General features: G+C 61.8%; 6 protein-coding genes across 6 annotated transcripts; all 6 read right to left on the reverse strand.

Moving 5' to 3' along the window:
* Positions 1 to 2702: 2702 nt before the first annotated feature.
* On the reverse strand, positions 2703 to 3002 carry LMXM_32_0420 (conserved hypothetical protein; the record flags this gene model as incomplete). Its single annotated transcript, XM_003878238.1, has 1 exon — positions 2703 to 3002. The coding sequence occupies one exon, from the start codon at positions 3000 to 3002 to the stop codon at positions 2703 to 2705; it is 300 nt and encodes a 99-aa protein (XP_003878287.1).
* An 862-nt stretch (positions 3003 to 3864) lies between these two features.
* On the reverse strand, positions 3865 to 7005 carry LMXM_32_0430 (conserved hypothetical protein; the record flags this gene model as incomplete). Its single annotated transcript, XM_003878239.1, has 1 exon — positions 3865 to 7005. One exon carries the CDS (start codon positions 7003 to 7005, stop codon positions 3865 to 3867), a length of 3141 nt encoding a protein of 1046 aa, XP_003878288.1.
* Positions 7006 to 7690: 685 nt separating this feature from the next.
* On the reverse strand, positions 7691 to 8353 carry LMXM_32_0440 (conserved hypothetical protein; the record flags this gene model as incomplete). Its single annotated transcript, XM_003878240.1, has 1 exon — positions 7691 to 8353. One exon carries the CDS (start codon positions 8351 to 8353, stop codon positions 7691 to 7693), a length of 663 nt encoding a protein of 220 aa, XP_003878289.1.
* An 878-nt stretch (positions 8354 to 9231) lies between these two features.
* On the reverse strand, positions 9232 to 9882 carry LMXM_32_0450 (conserved hypothetical protein; the record flags this gene model as incomplete). Its single annotated transcript, XM_003878241.1, has 1 exon — positions 9232 to 9882. The coding sequence occupies one exon, from the start codon at positions 9880 to 9882 to the stop codon at positions 9232 to 9234; it is 651 nt and encodes a 216-aa protein (XP_003878290.1).
* A 1173-nt stretch (positions 9883 to 11055) lies between these two features.
* LMXM_32_0460 (conserved hypothetical protein) lies at positions 11056 to 11922 on the reverse strand (the record flags this gene model as incomplete). Its single annotated transcript, XM_003878242.1, has 1 exon — positions 11056 to 11922. One exon carries the CDS (start codon positions 11920 to 11922, stop codon positions 11056 to 11058), a length of 867 nt encoding a protein of 288 aa, XP_003878291.1.
* A 1819-nt stretch (positions 11923 to 13741) lies between these two features.
* LMXM_32_0470 (putative DNA repair enzyme) lies at positions 13742 to 15367 on the reverse strand (the record flags this gene model as incomplete). The annotated part of the gene is made up of 1 exon (XM_003878243.1): positions 13742 to 15367. The coding sequence occupies one exon, from the start codon at positions 15365 to 15367 to the stop codon at positions 13742 to 13744; it is 1626 nt and encodes a 541-aa protein (XP_003878292.1).
* Between the last annotated feature and the right edge of the window lie 521 nt (positions 15368 to 15888).

Consider the following 15888-nt stretch of genomic DNA (forward strand, 5'->3'; position numbering starts at 1 on the left):
AGGAAGTAGGGGAGGGAGAGGAAGAGTAAAAATCACACCAGTGGTATAGCCGCTTATCCTTTCATAGAGAGGAGGACTGCAACGGCGAAGACAACTGCTGCCGCGATGGGTATCCCTGCTTACGTCCCTGGTATTATACAGCACTGGAACGGCACCCCGGGAAACGCTGCAGCACGCCTCTGGCCCCCCGGCTTATCTTCGAGTTGCTTACAGCAAGAACCGCTGACAAGGACTGCCGATAGACACAGAGACACATTCATACACAGAACACCTCCGTTTTCCTCCCCAGCGTGTGCCCGCTCTCTGCCATCCAACACGAGTCCCAGCTCCACACCGCCCCAGCACGTCACAGGCCCCATCCCGCCCAGCGAAGCAGCGGCGCACACGCGGTACAGCAATGCGTCCACACAGTCATCTCAGCACCGCCTCCGCCTCAAGCCCTCACCACCACCACGGTGGCCTCGCAGGTCGCTCAGACGCAACGTCGTCCACGGCCTGCCATCCGACACCAGCAGCGACACATCGCTCCCACCCCTCCCCACGTCGCAGGCACCTGGCCCTGTCACCACCAGGGGTGGCGCGGCAGTTGGCAGGGATAGCTGGGGGGTTGCGTCGCTTCCATCCAGGGAGAGAGTCGGTGTGCGTGCACTGGGCACTGAGCTGCCACGCACCGAGAGGCGTCACCGGCCATCACGGTGCTCGGCACGCGAGGTACAACAACACAGCGAGGCACTTCACGCAAGACACCGCACGAGACTCATGCTGCGAAATCGAGCGACTGCGCACGCGTGAAATCAAGGCCGTACCGAGATAATGATGAAGAGGGTTGAAGGAGCAGCGAGCGACACGACTCGCGCTCCGTGAAGAAGCGGCGGAAAGGGATAGCATGCGAGTTAATGGGGACCGATGACTGTGGCTTAGCGAGGGTTTGTAGACCGTTGCTTGGGCGGCGTAGGGCCTGCACAAAAAGAAAACGAGTTGGAGAACTCCACGTCTGCGAGCGCACAGCAGCGCACCTGTACAGCTGCCCAGCCACGTCCACCAGGTGAAAGGACTGCAGCGTCGCCGTGGCGCGAGTGCGCGAATGTATTTGGTGTGGAAAGTAGTATCGCTTGTGTTCCTCTGTATGATAGGTCACGAAGAATGAAGGCTTCTGCGAGCAATCATCGAACAAGTCCGAACAGACAGAGGAGGAGGTAGTAGGATTCCGCCTGGCGAGGTGCAGGTGGCCCGGCAAACGGCACACACAGGACTATCCAAAGAACGCCTGTCCTAGCCACTCCTCCAGCCTCGAACACAAACACGCCCACACCGGGCCTTCGCCTCGCTTACGTAAGACTGCCACTTTAGAGGTTAAATAGAATCAAAAGAAAACGACGCAGCTGAGCAAACACCCAAACGTGTCTCTCCCTCAGCGTGTCCCTTCCACACCCGCAGCAGGTCAGCAAACATACGCATGCACAGCCGCCGCTCACCCCGCGCCAGCGGCAGCACGGCTACATCCTCGACGTCTAGGACAAGCCGTCCCGCCATCGAATCGGGGCCGTGCGCCTCACGCGCTCCCCTCGCCCCTTCTCCGCATGCGTGCGGCGCGATTGGCTCCATACGCACCCTGGCTGAACTGCATGCCCCGATCCGGGCGGGCAGCGTCCAGCGTCCTGCACCAGGGCGGAAGCGGTGGCGTCCGTCGTGCCGTCGACAGGGGGTTGTCGGGGCGCATGCCCGATGAGCTCAGAGAGGAAGCCCGCCAGCCCCGGGTCAGGGCCCTCCCAGACCCCGCACTCTGCCAGCATGCCCCATGCTGCGCCCTCCCAGTCGCCTCACCCCGCGGCATCCCGTAATGCCGTGAGGAGGCCCATCGCATTGCACCCCCGATGACTCCATGCCGCAGTCCGGGGGTGCCCTCGACACGCTTCCGGCACCTGCGCCGCACATTTCGCGCACATGCGCTGTGGGGCTGGCTGGTGCAGATCCCCTCGCGCCTTTTTCGTCGATCAGTCGTGCCCTTCTCACTCTGCATGCCTTCGCTGGGTGCGATACACCATGCCCGCCGCGGTTGGCAGCGCCTGCATACAGCGCTCGCACATTCCGGTACTCAGGCCTGCTCCAGGGCGACGCTGCTGCCGGAAGGGAGGGGCGTCTCTGGGTGGTTTGCCCACATGTGCTGCGACAGGCGGGACGTTGCTATGTGTCTGTAGCAGCACAGGGCACACCGCCTTTCCCTGAACCCGCACGCCTCTGCCAGGGGCACGGAGGGGGGGTCGCGATAGACTCCCGACAGGGGAAGCTCATGCAGCGCGAGTGAGTCGTGCCTAATCGGGTCGTTGCGTTCAGCATCAATGGCGTGAGACGAGAGGTGCTGTGAGCCTGCAGCACTTTGCGAAGCTCGCGTGGCATACCAAAGAACACCACGCTAGCTCGACGGTCATCACCGAAAACGACAAATAGAAATGAGAGACGCCAGAAAACGGCGACAGCAAGAGAACTCTGCATCACCGCGTGCCCGCTTCAAGAAGCATCACGGCAGCGCGCAACTTTGTGCAGTCGCGTTCACTGACTCACGCGCACACATACACATACAGAGAAGCATACAACATTTCCTATGAGGACGCCTGGAGGGGGAGGGTATATGTGTGTGCGCACTGTGCTGGTGTCACTTCTTCCCCTCGTGCTTTATTGAGTGGACTCTGCGGTCACCGCAACTAAAACTCCTCGTCATCCTCCGGGGCCGCACCGCCCTGCGGCGCATCCGGCGTAGCGAACAGAGGAGTGGTCACGGCGGGGGTGGCCGAGGGCAGCACAATGGACGCCGCCTGCGGCAGGGCCTCTGGGCCGCCGAGAACGAAAAGACTAAGCGCGATCCCCACCGCGACGGAGGGAAGCCACCAGTCCACCTTTGAAATGACGAAGTTGGAGGTGTGGTCGATGAGGTGGTGCAGCTTCTCGTAGAAGTACATGTTGCCCCACTCCTTCTGCGGCGCATGCGAGCGGCCAAACATCATCTTTGCTATGGAAGACTCCGAATGAAGATCTGTGACGGGATGACGCACTCCAGCGTAAGGTGTGGCGGGGGGGTGATCGGAAGGTGTAGAGGGGGAGGGCACGAGAGTCAAGCACACACGCACGCACACGTGAAGCGGGCGCCGTGCCACGTAATGGGAAATCAATCAGAGGAAGCCGGTGATCGAGAGAGAGACAATGGCGGTGGTCCAAAGGATAAAAGGTGTGCACAAGAGCGACGCCGTGGCCTCCGTGAGCGCCGAAGGCGGCGGCGAAGCGACAGCAGGGCTGAGCAGAGAGATCGGCACGCTGGCGGTAAGAGAAGAGATGGAGAACAGTGGTGGTGTGCTCTCACGTACGTGGTGGCACGCACGCCCTCTCAGGGTACAGCATGCTCTCTCTCGCTAGCTCGCTCGCTCGCTCTCGCTCTCTCGGCGTCGCTAAAAGGGACGGTTCACACTCATGAAAACAAAAAACGCAGAAGCCTCCGCTCCAGATGTGGCACCCCACGTGCTTCACCTCTCCTCAGTGTCGGCATGCGGACCTGCCTCTCAAGCGCCGCAGAGATGCACTACGGCACCCGCACATACTGTGTGCTCATTGTAAACGGGAAGGATGCCAGCAACGAGTGTGGTGGTGCCACGGCCAAGCCGTGTGCCGTCGTATACGGTTGTCGAAGTATCAGTGTTAGCAGATGAAGGTGAGCAGACAAAGCAGTAGAAGAAAACATGATGGGCGCCACGCGAGAGGCTCAGGCATCGACATGAGCCGGCCAGTGCACAGCGGCGGGAGGAGAAGGGCCCACTGCGGCGAGCGGCCCGGAGCTGTGGCAATGGCAGACGCCTACGTGCAGGCACCGCATTCTCACACGCCTCCCTCCGTCGATGAAGAAGCAAGGTGGCTCTGTTGCACCGTGCGCTCTAGATGGCCTTGCAAGTCCTCAACCAGCTGCAGGATCGAGAAGGCGGACGACTGCGGCTCTGTGGTGTGCGCCGATGCCGGCACGAAGCGCGTGCGGTGCGCGACTTCGGCGTAGAGCCGCTGCCAGTCGGGTGGCCTGCCATCTTCACCGTGTACAAAAGCGCGGCCCACGCCGCGCTCCGCCTGCTGTGAAAGCGTGGTGCCGCAGTACTCGGTCTCCCACGTGGGCCACGCCTCGGACTCAAGAAGGCGAAACACGCACTCACCAAGGAGCGTCTTGGCTGTGAAGAAGTGCAGCGTCGCATCGCACAGCCCCACGGCAGCCACCGCGTCGATCAGCGCCGTCACCGCACGGGTCGGAGAGGAGGCTGTTGTGGGGTGCCCTGTCCGCTGCGGAAGGGCCATCGTGAGGCGTGTGCGCCACTCCGTGTGTGCCAAAGTGAGCTTTACGAGAGTCTTCATCATGCTCGCGTCGGCGCCCTCTACACACCGGGCCTTGGCCGCGATGAAGTACGTGCTTAGGAGTCGGTTGCACGCCTCCGACAGCGTTGGTGTGTCGTTGGGGGAACAGCTTGGTGGCGTGACGACAGGTTTGGATGAAGGGCCATCAGCGGTGGCGTTGTGCACAGGAAGCGCCAGCGCCGTGCCCAGCAACCCCAGCCATGCCTCGCCACGAGAGTGCAGCAGCTCGCAAAAAGCGGGCACGGTGCTGCCCTGCAGCGCCGCCGTCTGCCGGCGCATGTCGTACGCCGGGCGCAGAACAACGTCGCAGCGCTCCGCAAACTCAACCAGCTGACTCTTCTGCGTGAGAAACGCTCCCTGCCGTACGCTGCACAGAGCGCTGTGGGTGGCGCAGTACTTCACTGCTTGACCTCCCTCGCGTCGAATCAAACGACGGGTGGCGCCGGTGACATTTGTGGACGGTGTCTGCGGTGCTTCTCCCTGCTGCTGTCTCGCTGTGCATGGCGACACGTCGACACCAGAGCAGAGGGCGCGCTCGCTCTCATGCGAGACAAACACTGGCACATCCATCTCTTCCACGTCGCTAGCTTCATCGCGCAAGGCCTCCTGCAGGAGCTTGAGCGTCGGTGCAGGGAGTGCCTCGATGCGTTGCAGGACGAGAGTTCGACCGTTCGCGTGCGTAAGGACGCCACCCTGGAGGATCTCCGGGTAACAGGGGGGTGGCGGAGCAGTCACGGCACTGCCTGTGCGCACGCGATGGTGCTGCGCCCGACGCGCAGCAGGTGATCCCATTGGCGTTTCCACTACCGCGTACGCTGCTGATGCTGGCGCGTTCGCTCTCGACGCGGGTGGCGCGGGGACGCGCTGCATGCGGTACGAGGGGAGAAAAAACGGCGGCTTGGCGCGCGTTAGAGCCGAGGACGGCACCTCGAGTGTCGCGCCCGGCACCACAAGATCGAGCCGCCGCAGAAGTCGCGTCAGCAGGGACTCCGGCACCGCCTCATCCACGGCAAGCACCACCACGCCATCGGCCATCTGCGCCGAGACAAGCGCGAGCTGAGATGCGACGAGGAAATCGAGCGAGGCGCTGAATAAGCGTGCTACCCAGGTCGCTCTGTCCCTGTCCTCTGCCTGCTCTGGTGCCGCCATCCCGAGCGCCAGCCGAGCACCCTCCCAGGACATCAGAGCAACGCGCGCAGCCGTCTCCTCTTCCGCGACCGTCAATCGCACCGCCTCATCACCGCAGTGTTCCGAACAGCCAATATCGGCGCCCCCCGCAGCGCTGCGTATGTGGTGAGGTGGCACTGCCACAGGCCCCCGCACCGCAGAATCTAGTGTCACCACCGTCGCTGAAGGAAAAGCACCTGCTGTTTCTTCTACAGCCACGCCCGCACAGCTCCTGCTCAGCCACGCGCAGCTGTTTGTTTGTCGTATTCCGGTTGAAAGCTGCATGGGTGCCGCCCAGGTGGCAACAACGTACTCTTCCAACGACGTCTCCACTACTCCACCAAGGCGAAGCGGTGCCGCGGCCTCTGCCCTTGCGCAGGCACGACGCCGTGCAACCTGCGTGTGCCCACACACCGAAATGACGCCCCCGATGACGGCCACGGCACTGCGCTGCGGGGTACCGAGGAGGCTCAAGTCGACCTTCCGACGCCTCGGTGGCTCTTTGCCGCACTTGGCAAACCCAGAACGAGGAAGAGAGACGGTCAATGGCAGAAGCAGCACAGTCACCCATGGAGCGGGCACCGCTGCGCTGTGGCCCTCGTAGAAGACTTGGTGCACCACGCCAATCATGTGCACCGTGTGCGAGGACTCTAGGAAGCGATCAGATGGATAGGCGCAGCAGGGGACGCGCGTGTTCGTGAGCCGTGCGCTGGGCAGCTGTTGTAGCTCTGTGGAGAGAGGCACGATGGAGCTAAGCTGCTCTGTCAAGGAGTCAGCCTCTCCAGAGGGCGGCGCTGATGGAGCCACTATAGCGGGAGTCACCGGGAGCGCGTTGCGGAGGCGCTCGCTGGGTGCACGTGTTCCTGCGCCAGAGGTGACGGCGGTGTACAGGCTAGGTACACGCAGAAGCAGGACCCGCACCTGACACTTCAGCTGTCTGTACAGAATCGCCGCGCACCAGGGCCACGGCCACGGCAAGCGCCGCATCCGCGCCCCTGCACAGGAAGCCTCCACTGCACCCTCGGTGCGCCGCTCCTCGATGAAACCCGTCACGTAGCAGCTCAGCCACGCGGCCACCGCCGCAGAGGCAGAGGCCTCAATGCAGACGCTGGAAGTGAGGAAGAGAGCCTGACACCCACTCGGGTGGCGCTGAGCCACCTCGAACACGTCCAGCATCAGCACCATCTCCACCGGTACCCAACGCAGAGGTGGCTCACACTCCAACTGCGCCTTTGCATGTCCACTGTATGGGAGAGGTGGAAAGTCTTCAGGACGAGACCACAGAGGCATATCGTCGAGCGGCGCTTGCGGACCAACTGAGCAGGAGATTGCGGCCGTGGGCTCATGGAACGCAGCATGCGCAGAGACTCGCTCCAGTATGTGAAGTTGCAGGGATGCGTCCGCGTCCACCAGCTGCCGAAGAGACTGCGCAAGATATGTCGACGCGGTCGCCATCCAGTCTAGCGGTGGACGTGGGTGAGGCGTCAAGCCAAGAGAAGGCGAGCAGCCAACTGCCCCCCTGCTTGTCTGCGTCACGGAACGACGGCGCCAAAACCGCGCAAAGCAGAGAGGGAGAAAGAGGAAAAATAAATTTGCAGAATGGTGAGGGCGACTCGAGGCAGCCGACGCGACGCAGCAGAGCATCGCCCATTGGTGAAGCAGGAACGTGGCCCGTCCACATTGCTGTCCAAGCGCAGAGCATTACCCGCGAACATGGCGCGCAGTTGTTTCGCTATTATTCCTCACTCCCTTTGTTATTTCTTTTCCTGAGTTCTTCCCTGTGGGTCGAACCTGCACACGCGTGTGACGGCCGCCACCGCGCGTGGCACACGGCTCGTACACAGCGAAACGCATGAGGGGACTCAAAGACGAGCGGGGGAGAAACAGACAGACCACAGCACCACACAGCTCCGGCACGCACAGACGTGCGCACCTCACAGATCTCTCTTCGCTCTTGGCCTGTGGAGTGTGCGTATGCGCGCGTCAGCTTCCCACTGCCGGTTCACACCAGGGAAGCGTAATGTAGCGACCTTGACACTTGCCTGAGTGAGCGGGCCGGCGATGTGCACCCTCCGGCTCTTTCAGTCTTCTCCCTACAACACCTGGTGATTGCCTCACTGTCCTCTTGCCCCCTTTCATACTACGACGTGCCACCGTGCCAGCTGAGCAAGGCTGCCCACTGTGCTCGCCACGCCGTCTCAAGGGCAACCTGACGACGACTGCGTGGTAGCCCGTCCTCTCGCGGCTCAGAGTCACGCTCGAGCCGGTCCAGGTCCTCCTCGACGCAGCTTATCACGTGTCTGGTGAGTTGTGCCAGACGAGGGACAAGAGCGCCACGCCCGACCAGCCCGTTCGAGCACGCGGGGGGCGATGCAGGGGACAACGTCGGCGCCCACTCGGTGATGAGGAGAGCAGCCGGGGCATGCACGAAGGATGGCGGCGCCGGAGCGACGGCATCGCGCGTTGCTTCTGTCACCGATGCGCAGCCTTGGCCCATGGGCAAGCGCAGCCACGCACGCTGAAAGAGCGCGGGCCACTGCAAGAAGTACGGAAGTGCAGCGTCTGCCAGGCTGTCCTCGAGCAGCCCAATGCGTTGCTGCAGCTCAAAGCGGAGAAGGCGTTGCGCGTCCGCGAGTTGTCGACACTCCGCTGGCGTCAGTGGTATCTCGTCAGCGAGCAGTTTTTCGTACAACGAATCTGGCACCGCCTGCTCAACATTTTGGCGAAGGGAAGGAAGCAGGTATGACCACGTTGCGACGGCGGTGCGGTGATGACCGCTGCCCGACAACGTTCGGTCATGCATGGTATGCTGAATGCGTTTGCGAGCCTGCAGCTGACCGGCCTGCGGGTGCGTCGTCTGGGAGGAGTGCGTCAGGCCGCGGAGCACGCCGAACGCGGGGGGTTTGAAGGCGCTGGCGTGTCGCGTGAACAAGTCCCCGCGACCGCCGCCGCTTATGCAGCGGCGCCGGCCACAGAGAGCGCCGCGGCATGCTGCCTCTCTTGCAAATACAGCGGCTCTTGCGGAGTTGGATGTTATGAGAGCCATCGTGGGGCTATGCAGTCTCCACATCTTTTACAAGCTCGGTGGGAAGCGGTGCGATCGCCCCGCAGCGTCGCGCTGAAGTTTAGGCGGAGATAATACAACAGGGCTCGGGTGGGTCGCGGCCACACACTACAAGTGCTAAGCACCCGAAATTGATGGGGTGGCGGTGAAGCGCGTCAACACTTGAGTCTCTCCCTCGTTGGCAAGGACGTAACGGAAGCGAGAAACAGAACGAGATGTGAGTGGTGGTGTAAAAGGTCAGCGGAAGAGGTCGAGGCTGATGTACCGAAAACAGGCACACAGGCCGAGGCACGTGCCTGAGGCCCCTGCTATCATTGGCGACACACAACCTACTCGCACACTGCGGCGGCAGGCGAGTTTGAGGTCGAGGTCCGTAACATCTCCCCTCTCTCGGCTTCACGCGCACCTCTCTCGCCGAGGGAGCCGATGAGGCGGAGGCAACACGCAAAAGGTGTTTCTGTTATGTCTTGTCTGTAGAGTTAACGCACTGTGAAGCAGCACCCAGGAAGGAGACCACCACTGCACAGCCACATCCGCACCAACTGCAACTTCACGGTGGTACACACAATGGACGCACACAGACACATCAACCACCCCCACCCCCTCGCATAACCCGCTTACGGCGTGGAGTAGGTGTTGCGCGCAAAGTCATCCTCGCGGCTGCGCTCGAGGCGGTACCAGTAGTGGTCCTTCTGCTGCTGCTGATCACGCGACAGGATGCTCCAGTTGCGCTCGTTATTGCGGATCTCCCAGTGTGGGGCACGCACTTCCAGTTGGCCGCTGCGCACCACCATTGTGGTGTTGTTGACGCCCTTCATCAGCTCCTTCTCGCGCTCAATGACCATCTCCAAAGACTGGCGCTCTGCAGCGTCGGTGGTGGTCGCGAGAAGCCGCTCGGAATCGGCGATGGTGCGCTGCGACATTCGTTGCTGCCGCGTTATTTCCTCTGGCGTAAGCATGTCACCGGCATTCTCGAGCGCCGCCACTTCCTCGGCCTTCATGTCCTGCTGTGGGGCTCTGGCACGGCGGAACCACTGCTCCCACAGCGACGCCTCCTTTAGTTGATACTCGAGGTGATTGTTGACGTTGGGGGACGGCATGCGATTCTTGTGCGTCACCTGCGCTTCGTAGAGTATAGAGCCCCCGATGCAGGCGGCTAGGATGGCAGTCGCCGTGTACGGGTGCTCGCGCGTCCACCGCGTGGTGCGGTAGAGCCAGCCGGACACCTCTTTGCCCAAGAATGGGATCGGCACGACCTTCTCGAGCATCTGCAGCGAGGCGGCGAGTGAGAGATGGGGGAAACAGAGAGGGAATGGTAAGCCAACGACAAAGACACGCGCGCCCAAGAGAGCAGATAGGGGCGGAGCGAGGGCTTGGGGAATGATGGTTTATGTGAATGGCGTGAGGGCAAGTGCAGGAGCTGCCCGCCTTCGTGCCTGCGCGCAAAATACTCGGAAAACAGAAGCGCAACTGATCTCGTTCGTTGATTCGTTTGGGGGTAGGCGGGAGGGCGGGCGGGACAGGGTTAGGGATGACCGAGGAAGGCGCGGGGTCTTTGGTCCTGTTATATCGACCTGTCCGCGTCGCTTGAGCAAACGAGTGAGCGCTGCAGTGCTTTCCGTGTACACGTGCGTACGCGTGTGTGTGTGTGTGTGTGAGTGGGTGGGTGGTGTGTGTGTGCACCCTCACAGCAGAAGACGGCAAAAGAGAAGAGAAAGGGAGTGAGAGATGGATGACAGTGGTGGTCACGGCATGCGCACGCGCCAAGCACACAAGAGAGAGAGACTCGGAGATGCCTTACGGTAGGCTCGCTGGCGATGTGCTGTGACTTCAGGCACCTTCTCGGGCGAAGTGTGCGCATGAATAGGCGCAGGTGTGCCCGGGAAGGGCACCATTCGCCAGAGCAGGCGATGAACACTACCACAGAGACGCGCGTGTGGCTTCGGCTGCAGCGACCTCTCGCAGCTGCTTTCTTGTGCAGTGATCTGTGCGACTCCCTCCGTGCAGATCCGCCCCGCTGCGTTACCCTTTTGCCTTGTCAACCGCCGGCAATGGGTGGTACGTGCGCGGGAGTCAAGTGTCGTCGCATGGCAGACATGCCCAGGACGATGCATGCGATGGGAGTAGAAGCCCGTGCACGCACCTATACGACGGTGTAGATCGTTGTGGCCCGCGGGTAGGGAAAGTAGGGGGAGGGAAGGAGAGAGCCGAGGAGGGTTGGAATCGAACAACAACGTCCCGCGGCAGGGGCCAGGTGGCCTGCTAGTGTACATCACCGCACAGAGTATTGCAAACGGCGACGGCGAGGGAACGAGGATGATTTCGTGGTATGTGCGTCTCTGCATACGTGTGTGTGTGTGTATGGAGGAGGGGGCAAGGCCGCCGTCCCCCCCCCGGTCATCATCGCGATGCCGCAGGAGAGGAGCAGACGTAAAGAGATGCTAGGCATGGTCCAGTTCCAGGGAAGCGTGCAACTCACTGTGGACCCGGTCTCGCCACGCGACTTCCCTTGCCTCGATGCTATGGCGAAACGACACTTCGTCGTCGACTAGTTGCGCCAGACGGCGGGCGTTCCAGATGATGCGCAGTACTGCCTGCCTTGCGACCCGCTCCTCCAGCGCGATCTCTTGGCGCGTGACAAAGTAATGCTGGTCGCAGAGAATGCGCGCACGAGGGGAGGGCGGCGACGGTGTGGCGGCGGAGGTTGCACTCTTGTCCGCGCAAGCCGAATCCCTCACATCGCTTGTCGTTTCCACCCTTGCATCGCTGCCCGACGGCGCTTCCTCACCGTCGTACTCACGTGCCACCAGCTGCAGTTGCTCATCGATGCGCGGACCGAGATAATTGAGGAGGACATCCATGCGCTTCTGAGCACGGTCCTGTTCCTCGATGCGTCTGCGCGCCAGCCTCTGCTCCATCGCCGTCTCCATCTGCGCCAATCGTGAAGGGAAATATTCACCTCCAGGCGCCTGAAGATCAGCGAGGCGTTGCACCTTCCACGCATCGAGTTTCTTGCTGAGCTTGGCGAGCTCCTGCTCCACTGTGAGAGCAACCTCCAGCGGTGCGGCTAGCGTGTCCTCCATGGTCAGCGCGACTGTATTTTCAGCGTGCACAGCTGCTCCAACACTTTCACCACCGCTGCTCGCTCTGCGTGAGGCAGCGGTGACTGTTTGAGGAATAATCGTCATGAAGTTTGCCTCCGGTGGTTCTGGAGGTAGGCAGCGGTGGGTTGCAAAGACGGCGTGCAGCACCGGCTCGTCGTGGCCCAGCTCAGACGCCACATAGTTGAAGGTGCGGAGTTGGTGCATGAAGAATAAAGGAAACAGAGGAGCAAGCGAAGGGCACACAGAAAAGACGCCACAGCGCGCAGGTGGCTGTGACGCGTTGGTGCAAACGGAGCACACCGACACCAGCAACCCAAAAGAGTGCCCGCGCTTGCGCTGATTTTGAGGCCGTCAGAGGCAGCTCAAGAGAACGCACGAGTGTGTCACACTCACTTCTTCAGCCAGCGCCACCCACGTCACGTGCAAACACACACACACAAAGCGTGAAAAGAGAGCAGCACAGCAAGCAGGAAGGCGTCCGGGGGAGGGGGAGGGGTAGACGTGAGAGAGAGTCAGTGGAGGACAGCCGTAACGGTGGGAACGTTGCCTACGTCACCTGTCAGGTGGACTACTTGCCTCCGTTAGCTACGGCATTGACGGCCTCGGCGCGCGCCACTGGTGCCCGGGTGCATTGAACGAGGGAAGCTGGGCATGAAGTAAATGTTGCCTCACAACTCACAAACCGCACTAGGTTTTTTGATTTCGAAGCCGCCGCACGCGTGCAGTAAGGCCTTCAACAACAAAAAAAGCCCACAACATTTTTCGCTGCGATGATTGCTCGTAATCCTTCGAGCGACTACCGCTTGAAAGGATGACCATCTTCATGCTGCCCCATGCAGTTGGCTGTGACGCGGATGCCTGTCTACCCATATAAGAGGAAAAGCCCGAGAGCCAAACGTATGAAAATGCACAACGTCATGACACCTCGACAGAAGCACACCCGAGGACACACGAACGCTCAGCAACGAAAGCAGAGGGCAGCAGCGGATGACCCTCTTCGCGAGACAACACCGACAAAGCCCGCGATGAAGTGCCACAGATGTGTGTATTCCAGTTTGTCCACACGCCGAGGCCCCAACACCCATACCCACGCATGCGCACGCCAGTGAGCCTCTCACCATGAATGCGGGCTCTACTCTCAAACAGTACACTTGTAACGATGCACGCGCACACAGCGCGCGGCACTGACACTTCTCGCCCAGCGTGTGCCCGCTCTCTGCCATCCAACATGAGTCCCAGCTCCACACCGCTCCAGCACGTCACAGGCCCCATCCCGCCCAGCGAAGCAGCGGCGCACACGCGGTACAGCAATGCGTCCACACAGTCATCTCAGCACCGCCTCCGCCTCAAGCCCTCACCACCACCACGGTGGCCTCGCAGGTCGCTCAGACGCAACGTCGTCCACGGCCTGCCATCCGACACCAGCAGCGACACATCGCTCCCACCCCTCCCCACGTCGCAGGCGCCTGGCCTTGTCACCACCAGGGGTGGCGCGGCAGTTGGCAGGGATAGCTGGGGGGTTGCGTCGCTTCCATCCAGGGAGAGAGTCGGTGTGCGTGCACTGGGCCCTGAGCTGCCACGCACCGAGAGGTGTGCCCCCCCCAATCCCCCCCCACACACACACCGTCGTCATCAGGGACTGCAGAGGGCACCGCAAAGCAGAGAGGAGGAAAGACCGAGTGCACGGCTCACACTCGTGTGGGCCTGTCAGTACGGAGATGGGCAGAGTCCTCAGGCACACGCTGTGTGCCACGTGCTCGTCGGTGTGTCCGGGGCCATCCTTGAATGTTGGCGTGTGTACGTGCATGCTTGTATGTGTGGGCGTGTGCGTCTATTTATGTGTGTATGTGAAGTTGTGTTGTGAAACGGGTTTGCCGTGTGATGGCGGCGACGAGGAAAGAGAAAGGGAAGGGGGCGGATGGCACGCCGCGCCTCTTCCTCGCCACCTCTTGCCCCACCATCGCCCGAACTCACATCAGTCCAACACAGATGTGGTAGGTGGAGAGGGGTGGGAGCACATCGGCTAGCTCTCCTTGTACTTGCCGTACTTCTTGTACTCTTCAATGACCGCCTTGGTGGCGGCCTTGATGTCCACAATGGGCGCGGGATACGACGTGGGGTATTCCTCTGCCTTCCCTTGGGCACCCCGCTTCCTCGAGTAGGTACCAGTCGCCTTGTCTCTAGCCCTCGCACAGTACTCCTCCCAGTGGTGCACGACGCTCGGCGGCACCTTCGCCAACTCCGGCACCCACTGGAAGACGAACTTGCAGTCCGGGTCGAAGCGCTCCGACTGGCGGAATGCGTTGAAGGTGCGAAAGTACGGCTGCGCGTCCGCACCCTGGCCTGAGGACCACAGCCAGCCACCGTTGTTGTTCGCGACGTCGTAGTCCACAGCCACTGTCGCAAACCACCGCTCACACTCACGCCAGTCGATTCCGAGCACCTTGACGGCAAAGTTGGAGATGACTAAGCGGCAGCGGTTGTGGCACCAGCCGGTGGCAGTCAGACACCGCACGGCGGCGTCGACAAGCGGTACACCGGTGCGCCCCTCCTTGAACGCCTCGAAGTGCTCTGCCTTCCAGCGCCACTTGTAGTCGTCGTACGACGGCTGGAACGGTGCATTCTGTTTCGGCTGCGTCGCCTTGACAATGTCCTTCTGGCCAATGAAGGAGTTCAGCTGCCCTTGCAAGAGCCGTGGGCGCGTGAAGGCCAGCATCGCGTAGAATTCTCGCCACACAAGTTGTCGAGTGAACGGGTGCCCGGTGCCGAGCGCCTGCACGCTGGCGTGCCACACCTCCCGCGTCGACACCGTGCCGCACTTCATGTGCGGACTGAGGTGCGAGGTGCAGTCTCCCGCGATGTCGTCGCGGACATCTGCGTACTGCTTCAGCCTCTCCACGCAAGCTAATCGCTTCAGCCCCTCTGTACGACCGCCGTGGTCCTGCACCTGCGGCATGTGCGTGTACAGAAGCGCGGGATCCACCAGGTGATGCTCCAGGCACTTCTTCGGCTGCGACACCAGCATCGACTGCACCTTCCTCACGTTCACCAACAGCGGCTTCGCCACCTTGCGCGCATGCTCGGCCGTGAACTTGTTGTAGAACGGAGTGAAGACGCTGTACGGCTGCTCGGAGTCCTTGACCACCTCATCCAGAGGACGCAGCGAGTAGTCGTGAGGCCCCGTCACGCACACAATGCCCTGCTTGTCCGCGTAGTCGCGCAGCAGCCGATCGCGCACGAGGGCAAACGGGGTGTAGTCCTCGTTGAACCCAAGCACTTTAACCTCATAGCCGCCGTCTCGGATGCGCCGCAGGCAATCCTCATCGCTGCCGCGCAGGCACACCAGTCCACCGTTGAGCTGCGTCGCGCCGTCCAAGTCTACGAGGGACTCGCAGAAGAACTGGAAAAAGGCGTCGCCAAAGTACGGGTTCCTCTTCTTGTCGCATTGAATTGGGTTGAAGAAGAACGCCGGCAGTACCGGGATGGAACGGCGCGCGGCCTCGTTGCAGAGCGCCTGCAGGCCGGTGTTGTCCACCACGCGCAGGTCGCGGCGGAAGAGAAACAGCGCCACCTCCTCCTGCTCCGTGTGCGACCTCTTCTCTGCCGCCGCCGAGTCGGTGGACTGGGAGCGACTGCGGCCACGCTTCATCTTAGTGGACGCTCGTGCGGAAGCGGCGGCAAAGGCCGATGGGCGTGTACGGCCTGCACGACCACGCTGCGAGATCAGAAGGACGAGAGAGACGTACGTCTTGGCGTCGTGGTGTATGAGAGACGGTCAGGGCTGTCGCGCCTGGGATACGGGGTGGGGGAAGGGGTCGGGTCGGGGGCAAGCAAGAAGGCAAGGCAGCGCCTCACCGCTGAGTTTTTGTGCTATCCAAACTTTGCGCTCCGTCGCGCGCCGCCCCGCTTCCAGAGACGCGGGTACGCGTTTGGCGTGTGTATCGGTATGCGAGTGCGTATGGGCGTGCGCGCCGGCACGCATGCGAGGACTCCTGAGGGGGAGGAGGAGAAGCAACCGTCGATGAAAGGTGGGAAGGCAGGGGGAGGGCAGCGGACAAGCGATTCTACAGACAACACACCTGCAAAGGTAGTTGAGGGGGAATGAAGCACGCAAGTCGTCACCCTCGTAACACGGCAGCACGCAACCGCCAACCGGGCGACAGGGTGCAT

The sequence above is a fragment of the Leishmania mexicana genome, chromosome 32 (assembly GCF_000234665.1).
Source record: "Leishmania mexicana MHOM/GT/2001/U1103 complete genome, chromosome 32".
NCBI lineage: Eukaryota > Euglenozoa > Kinetoplastea > Trypanosomatida > Trypanosomatidae > Leishmania > Leishmania mexicana.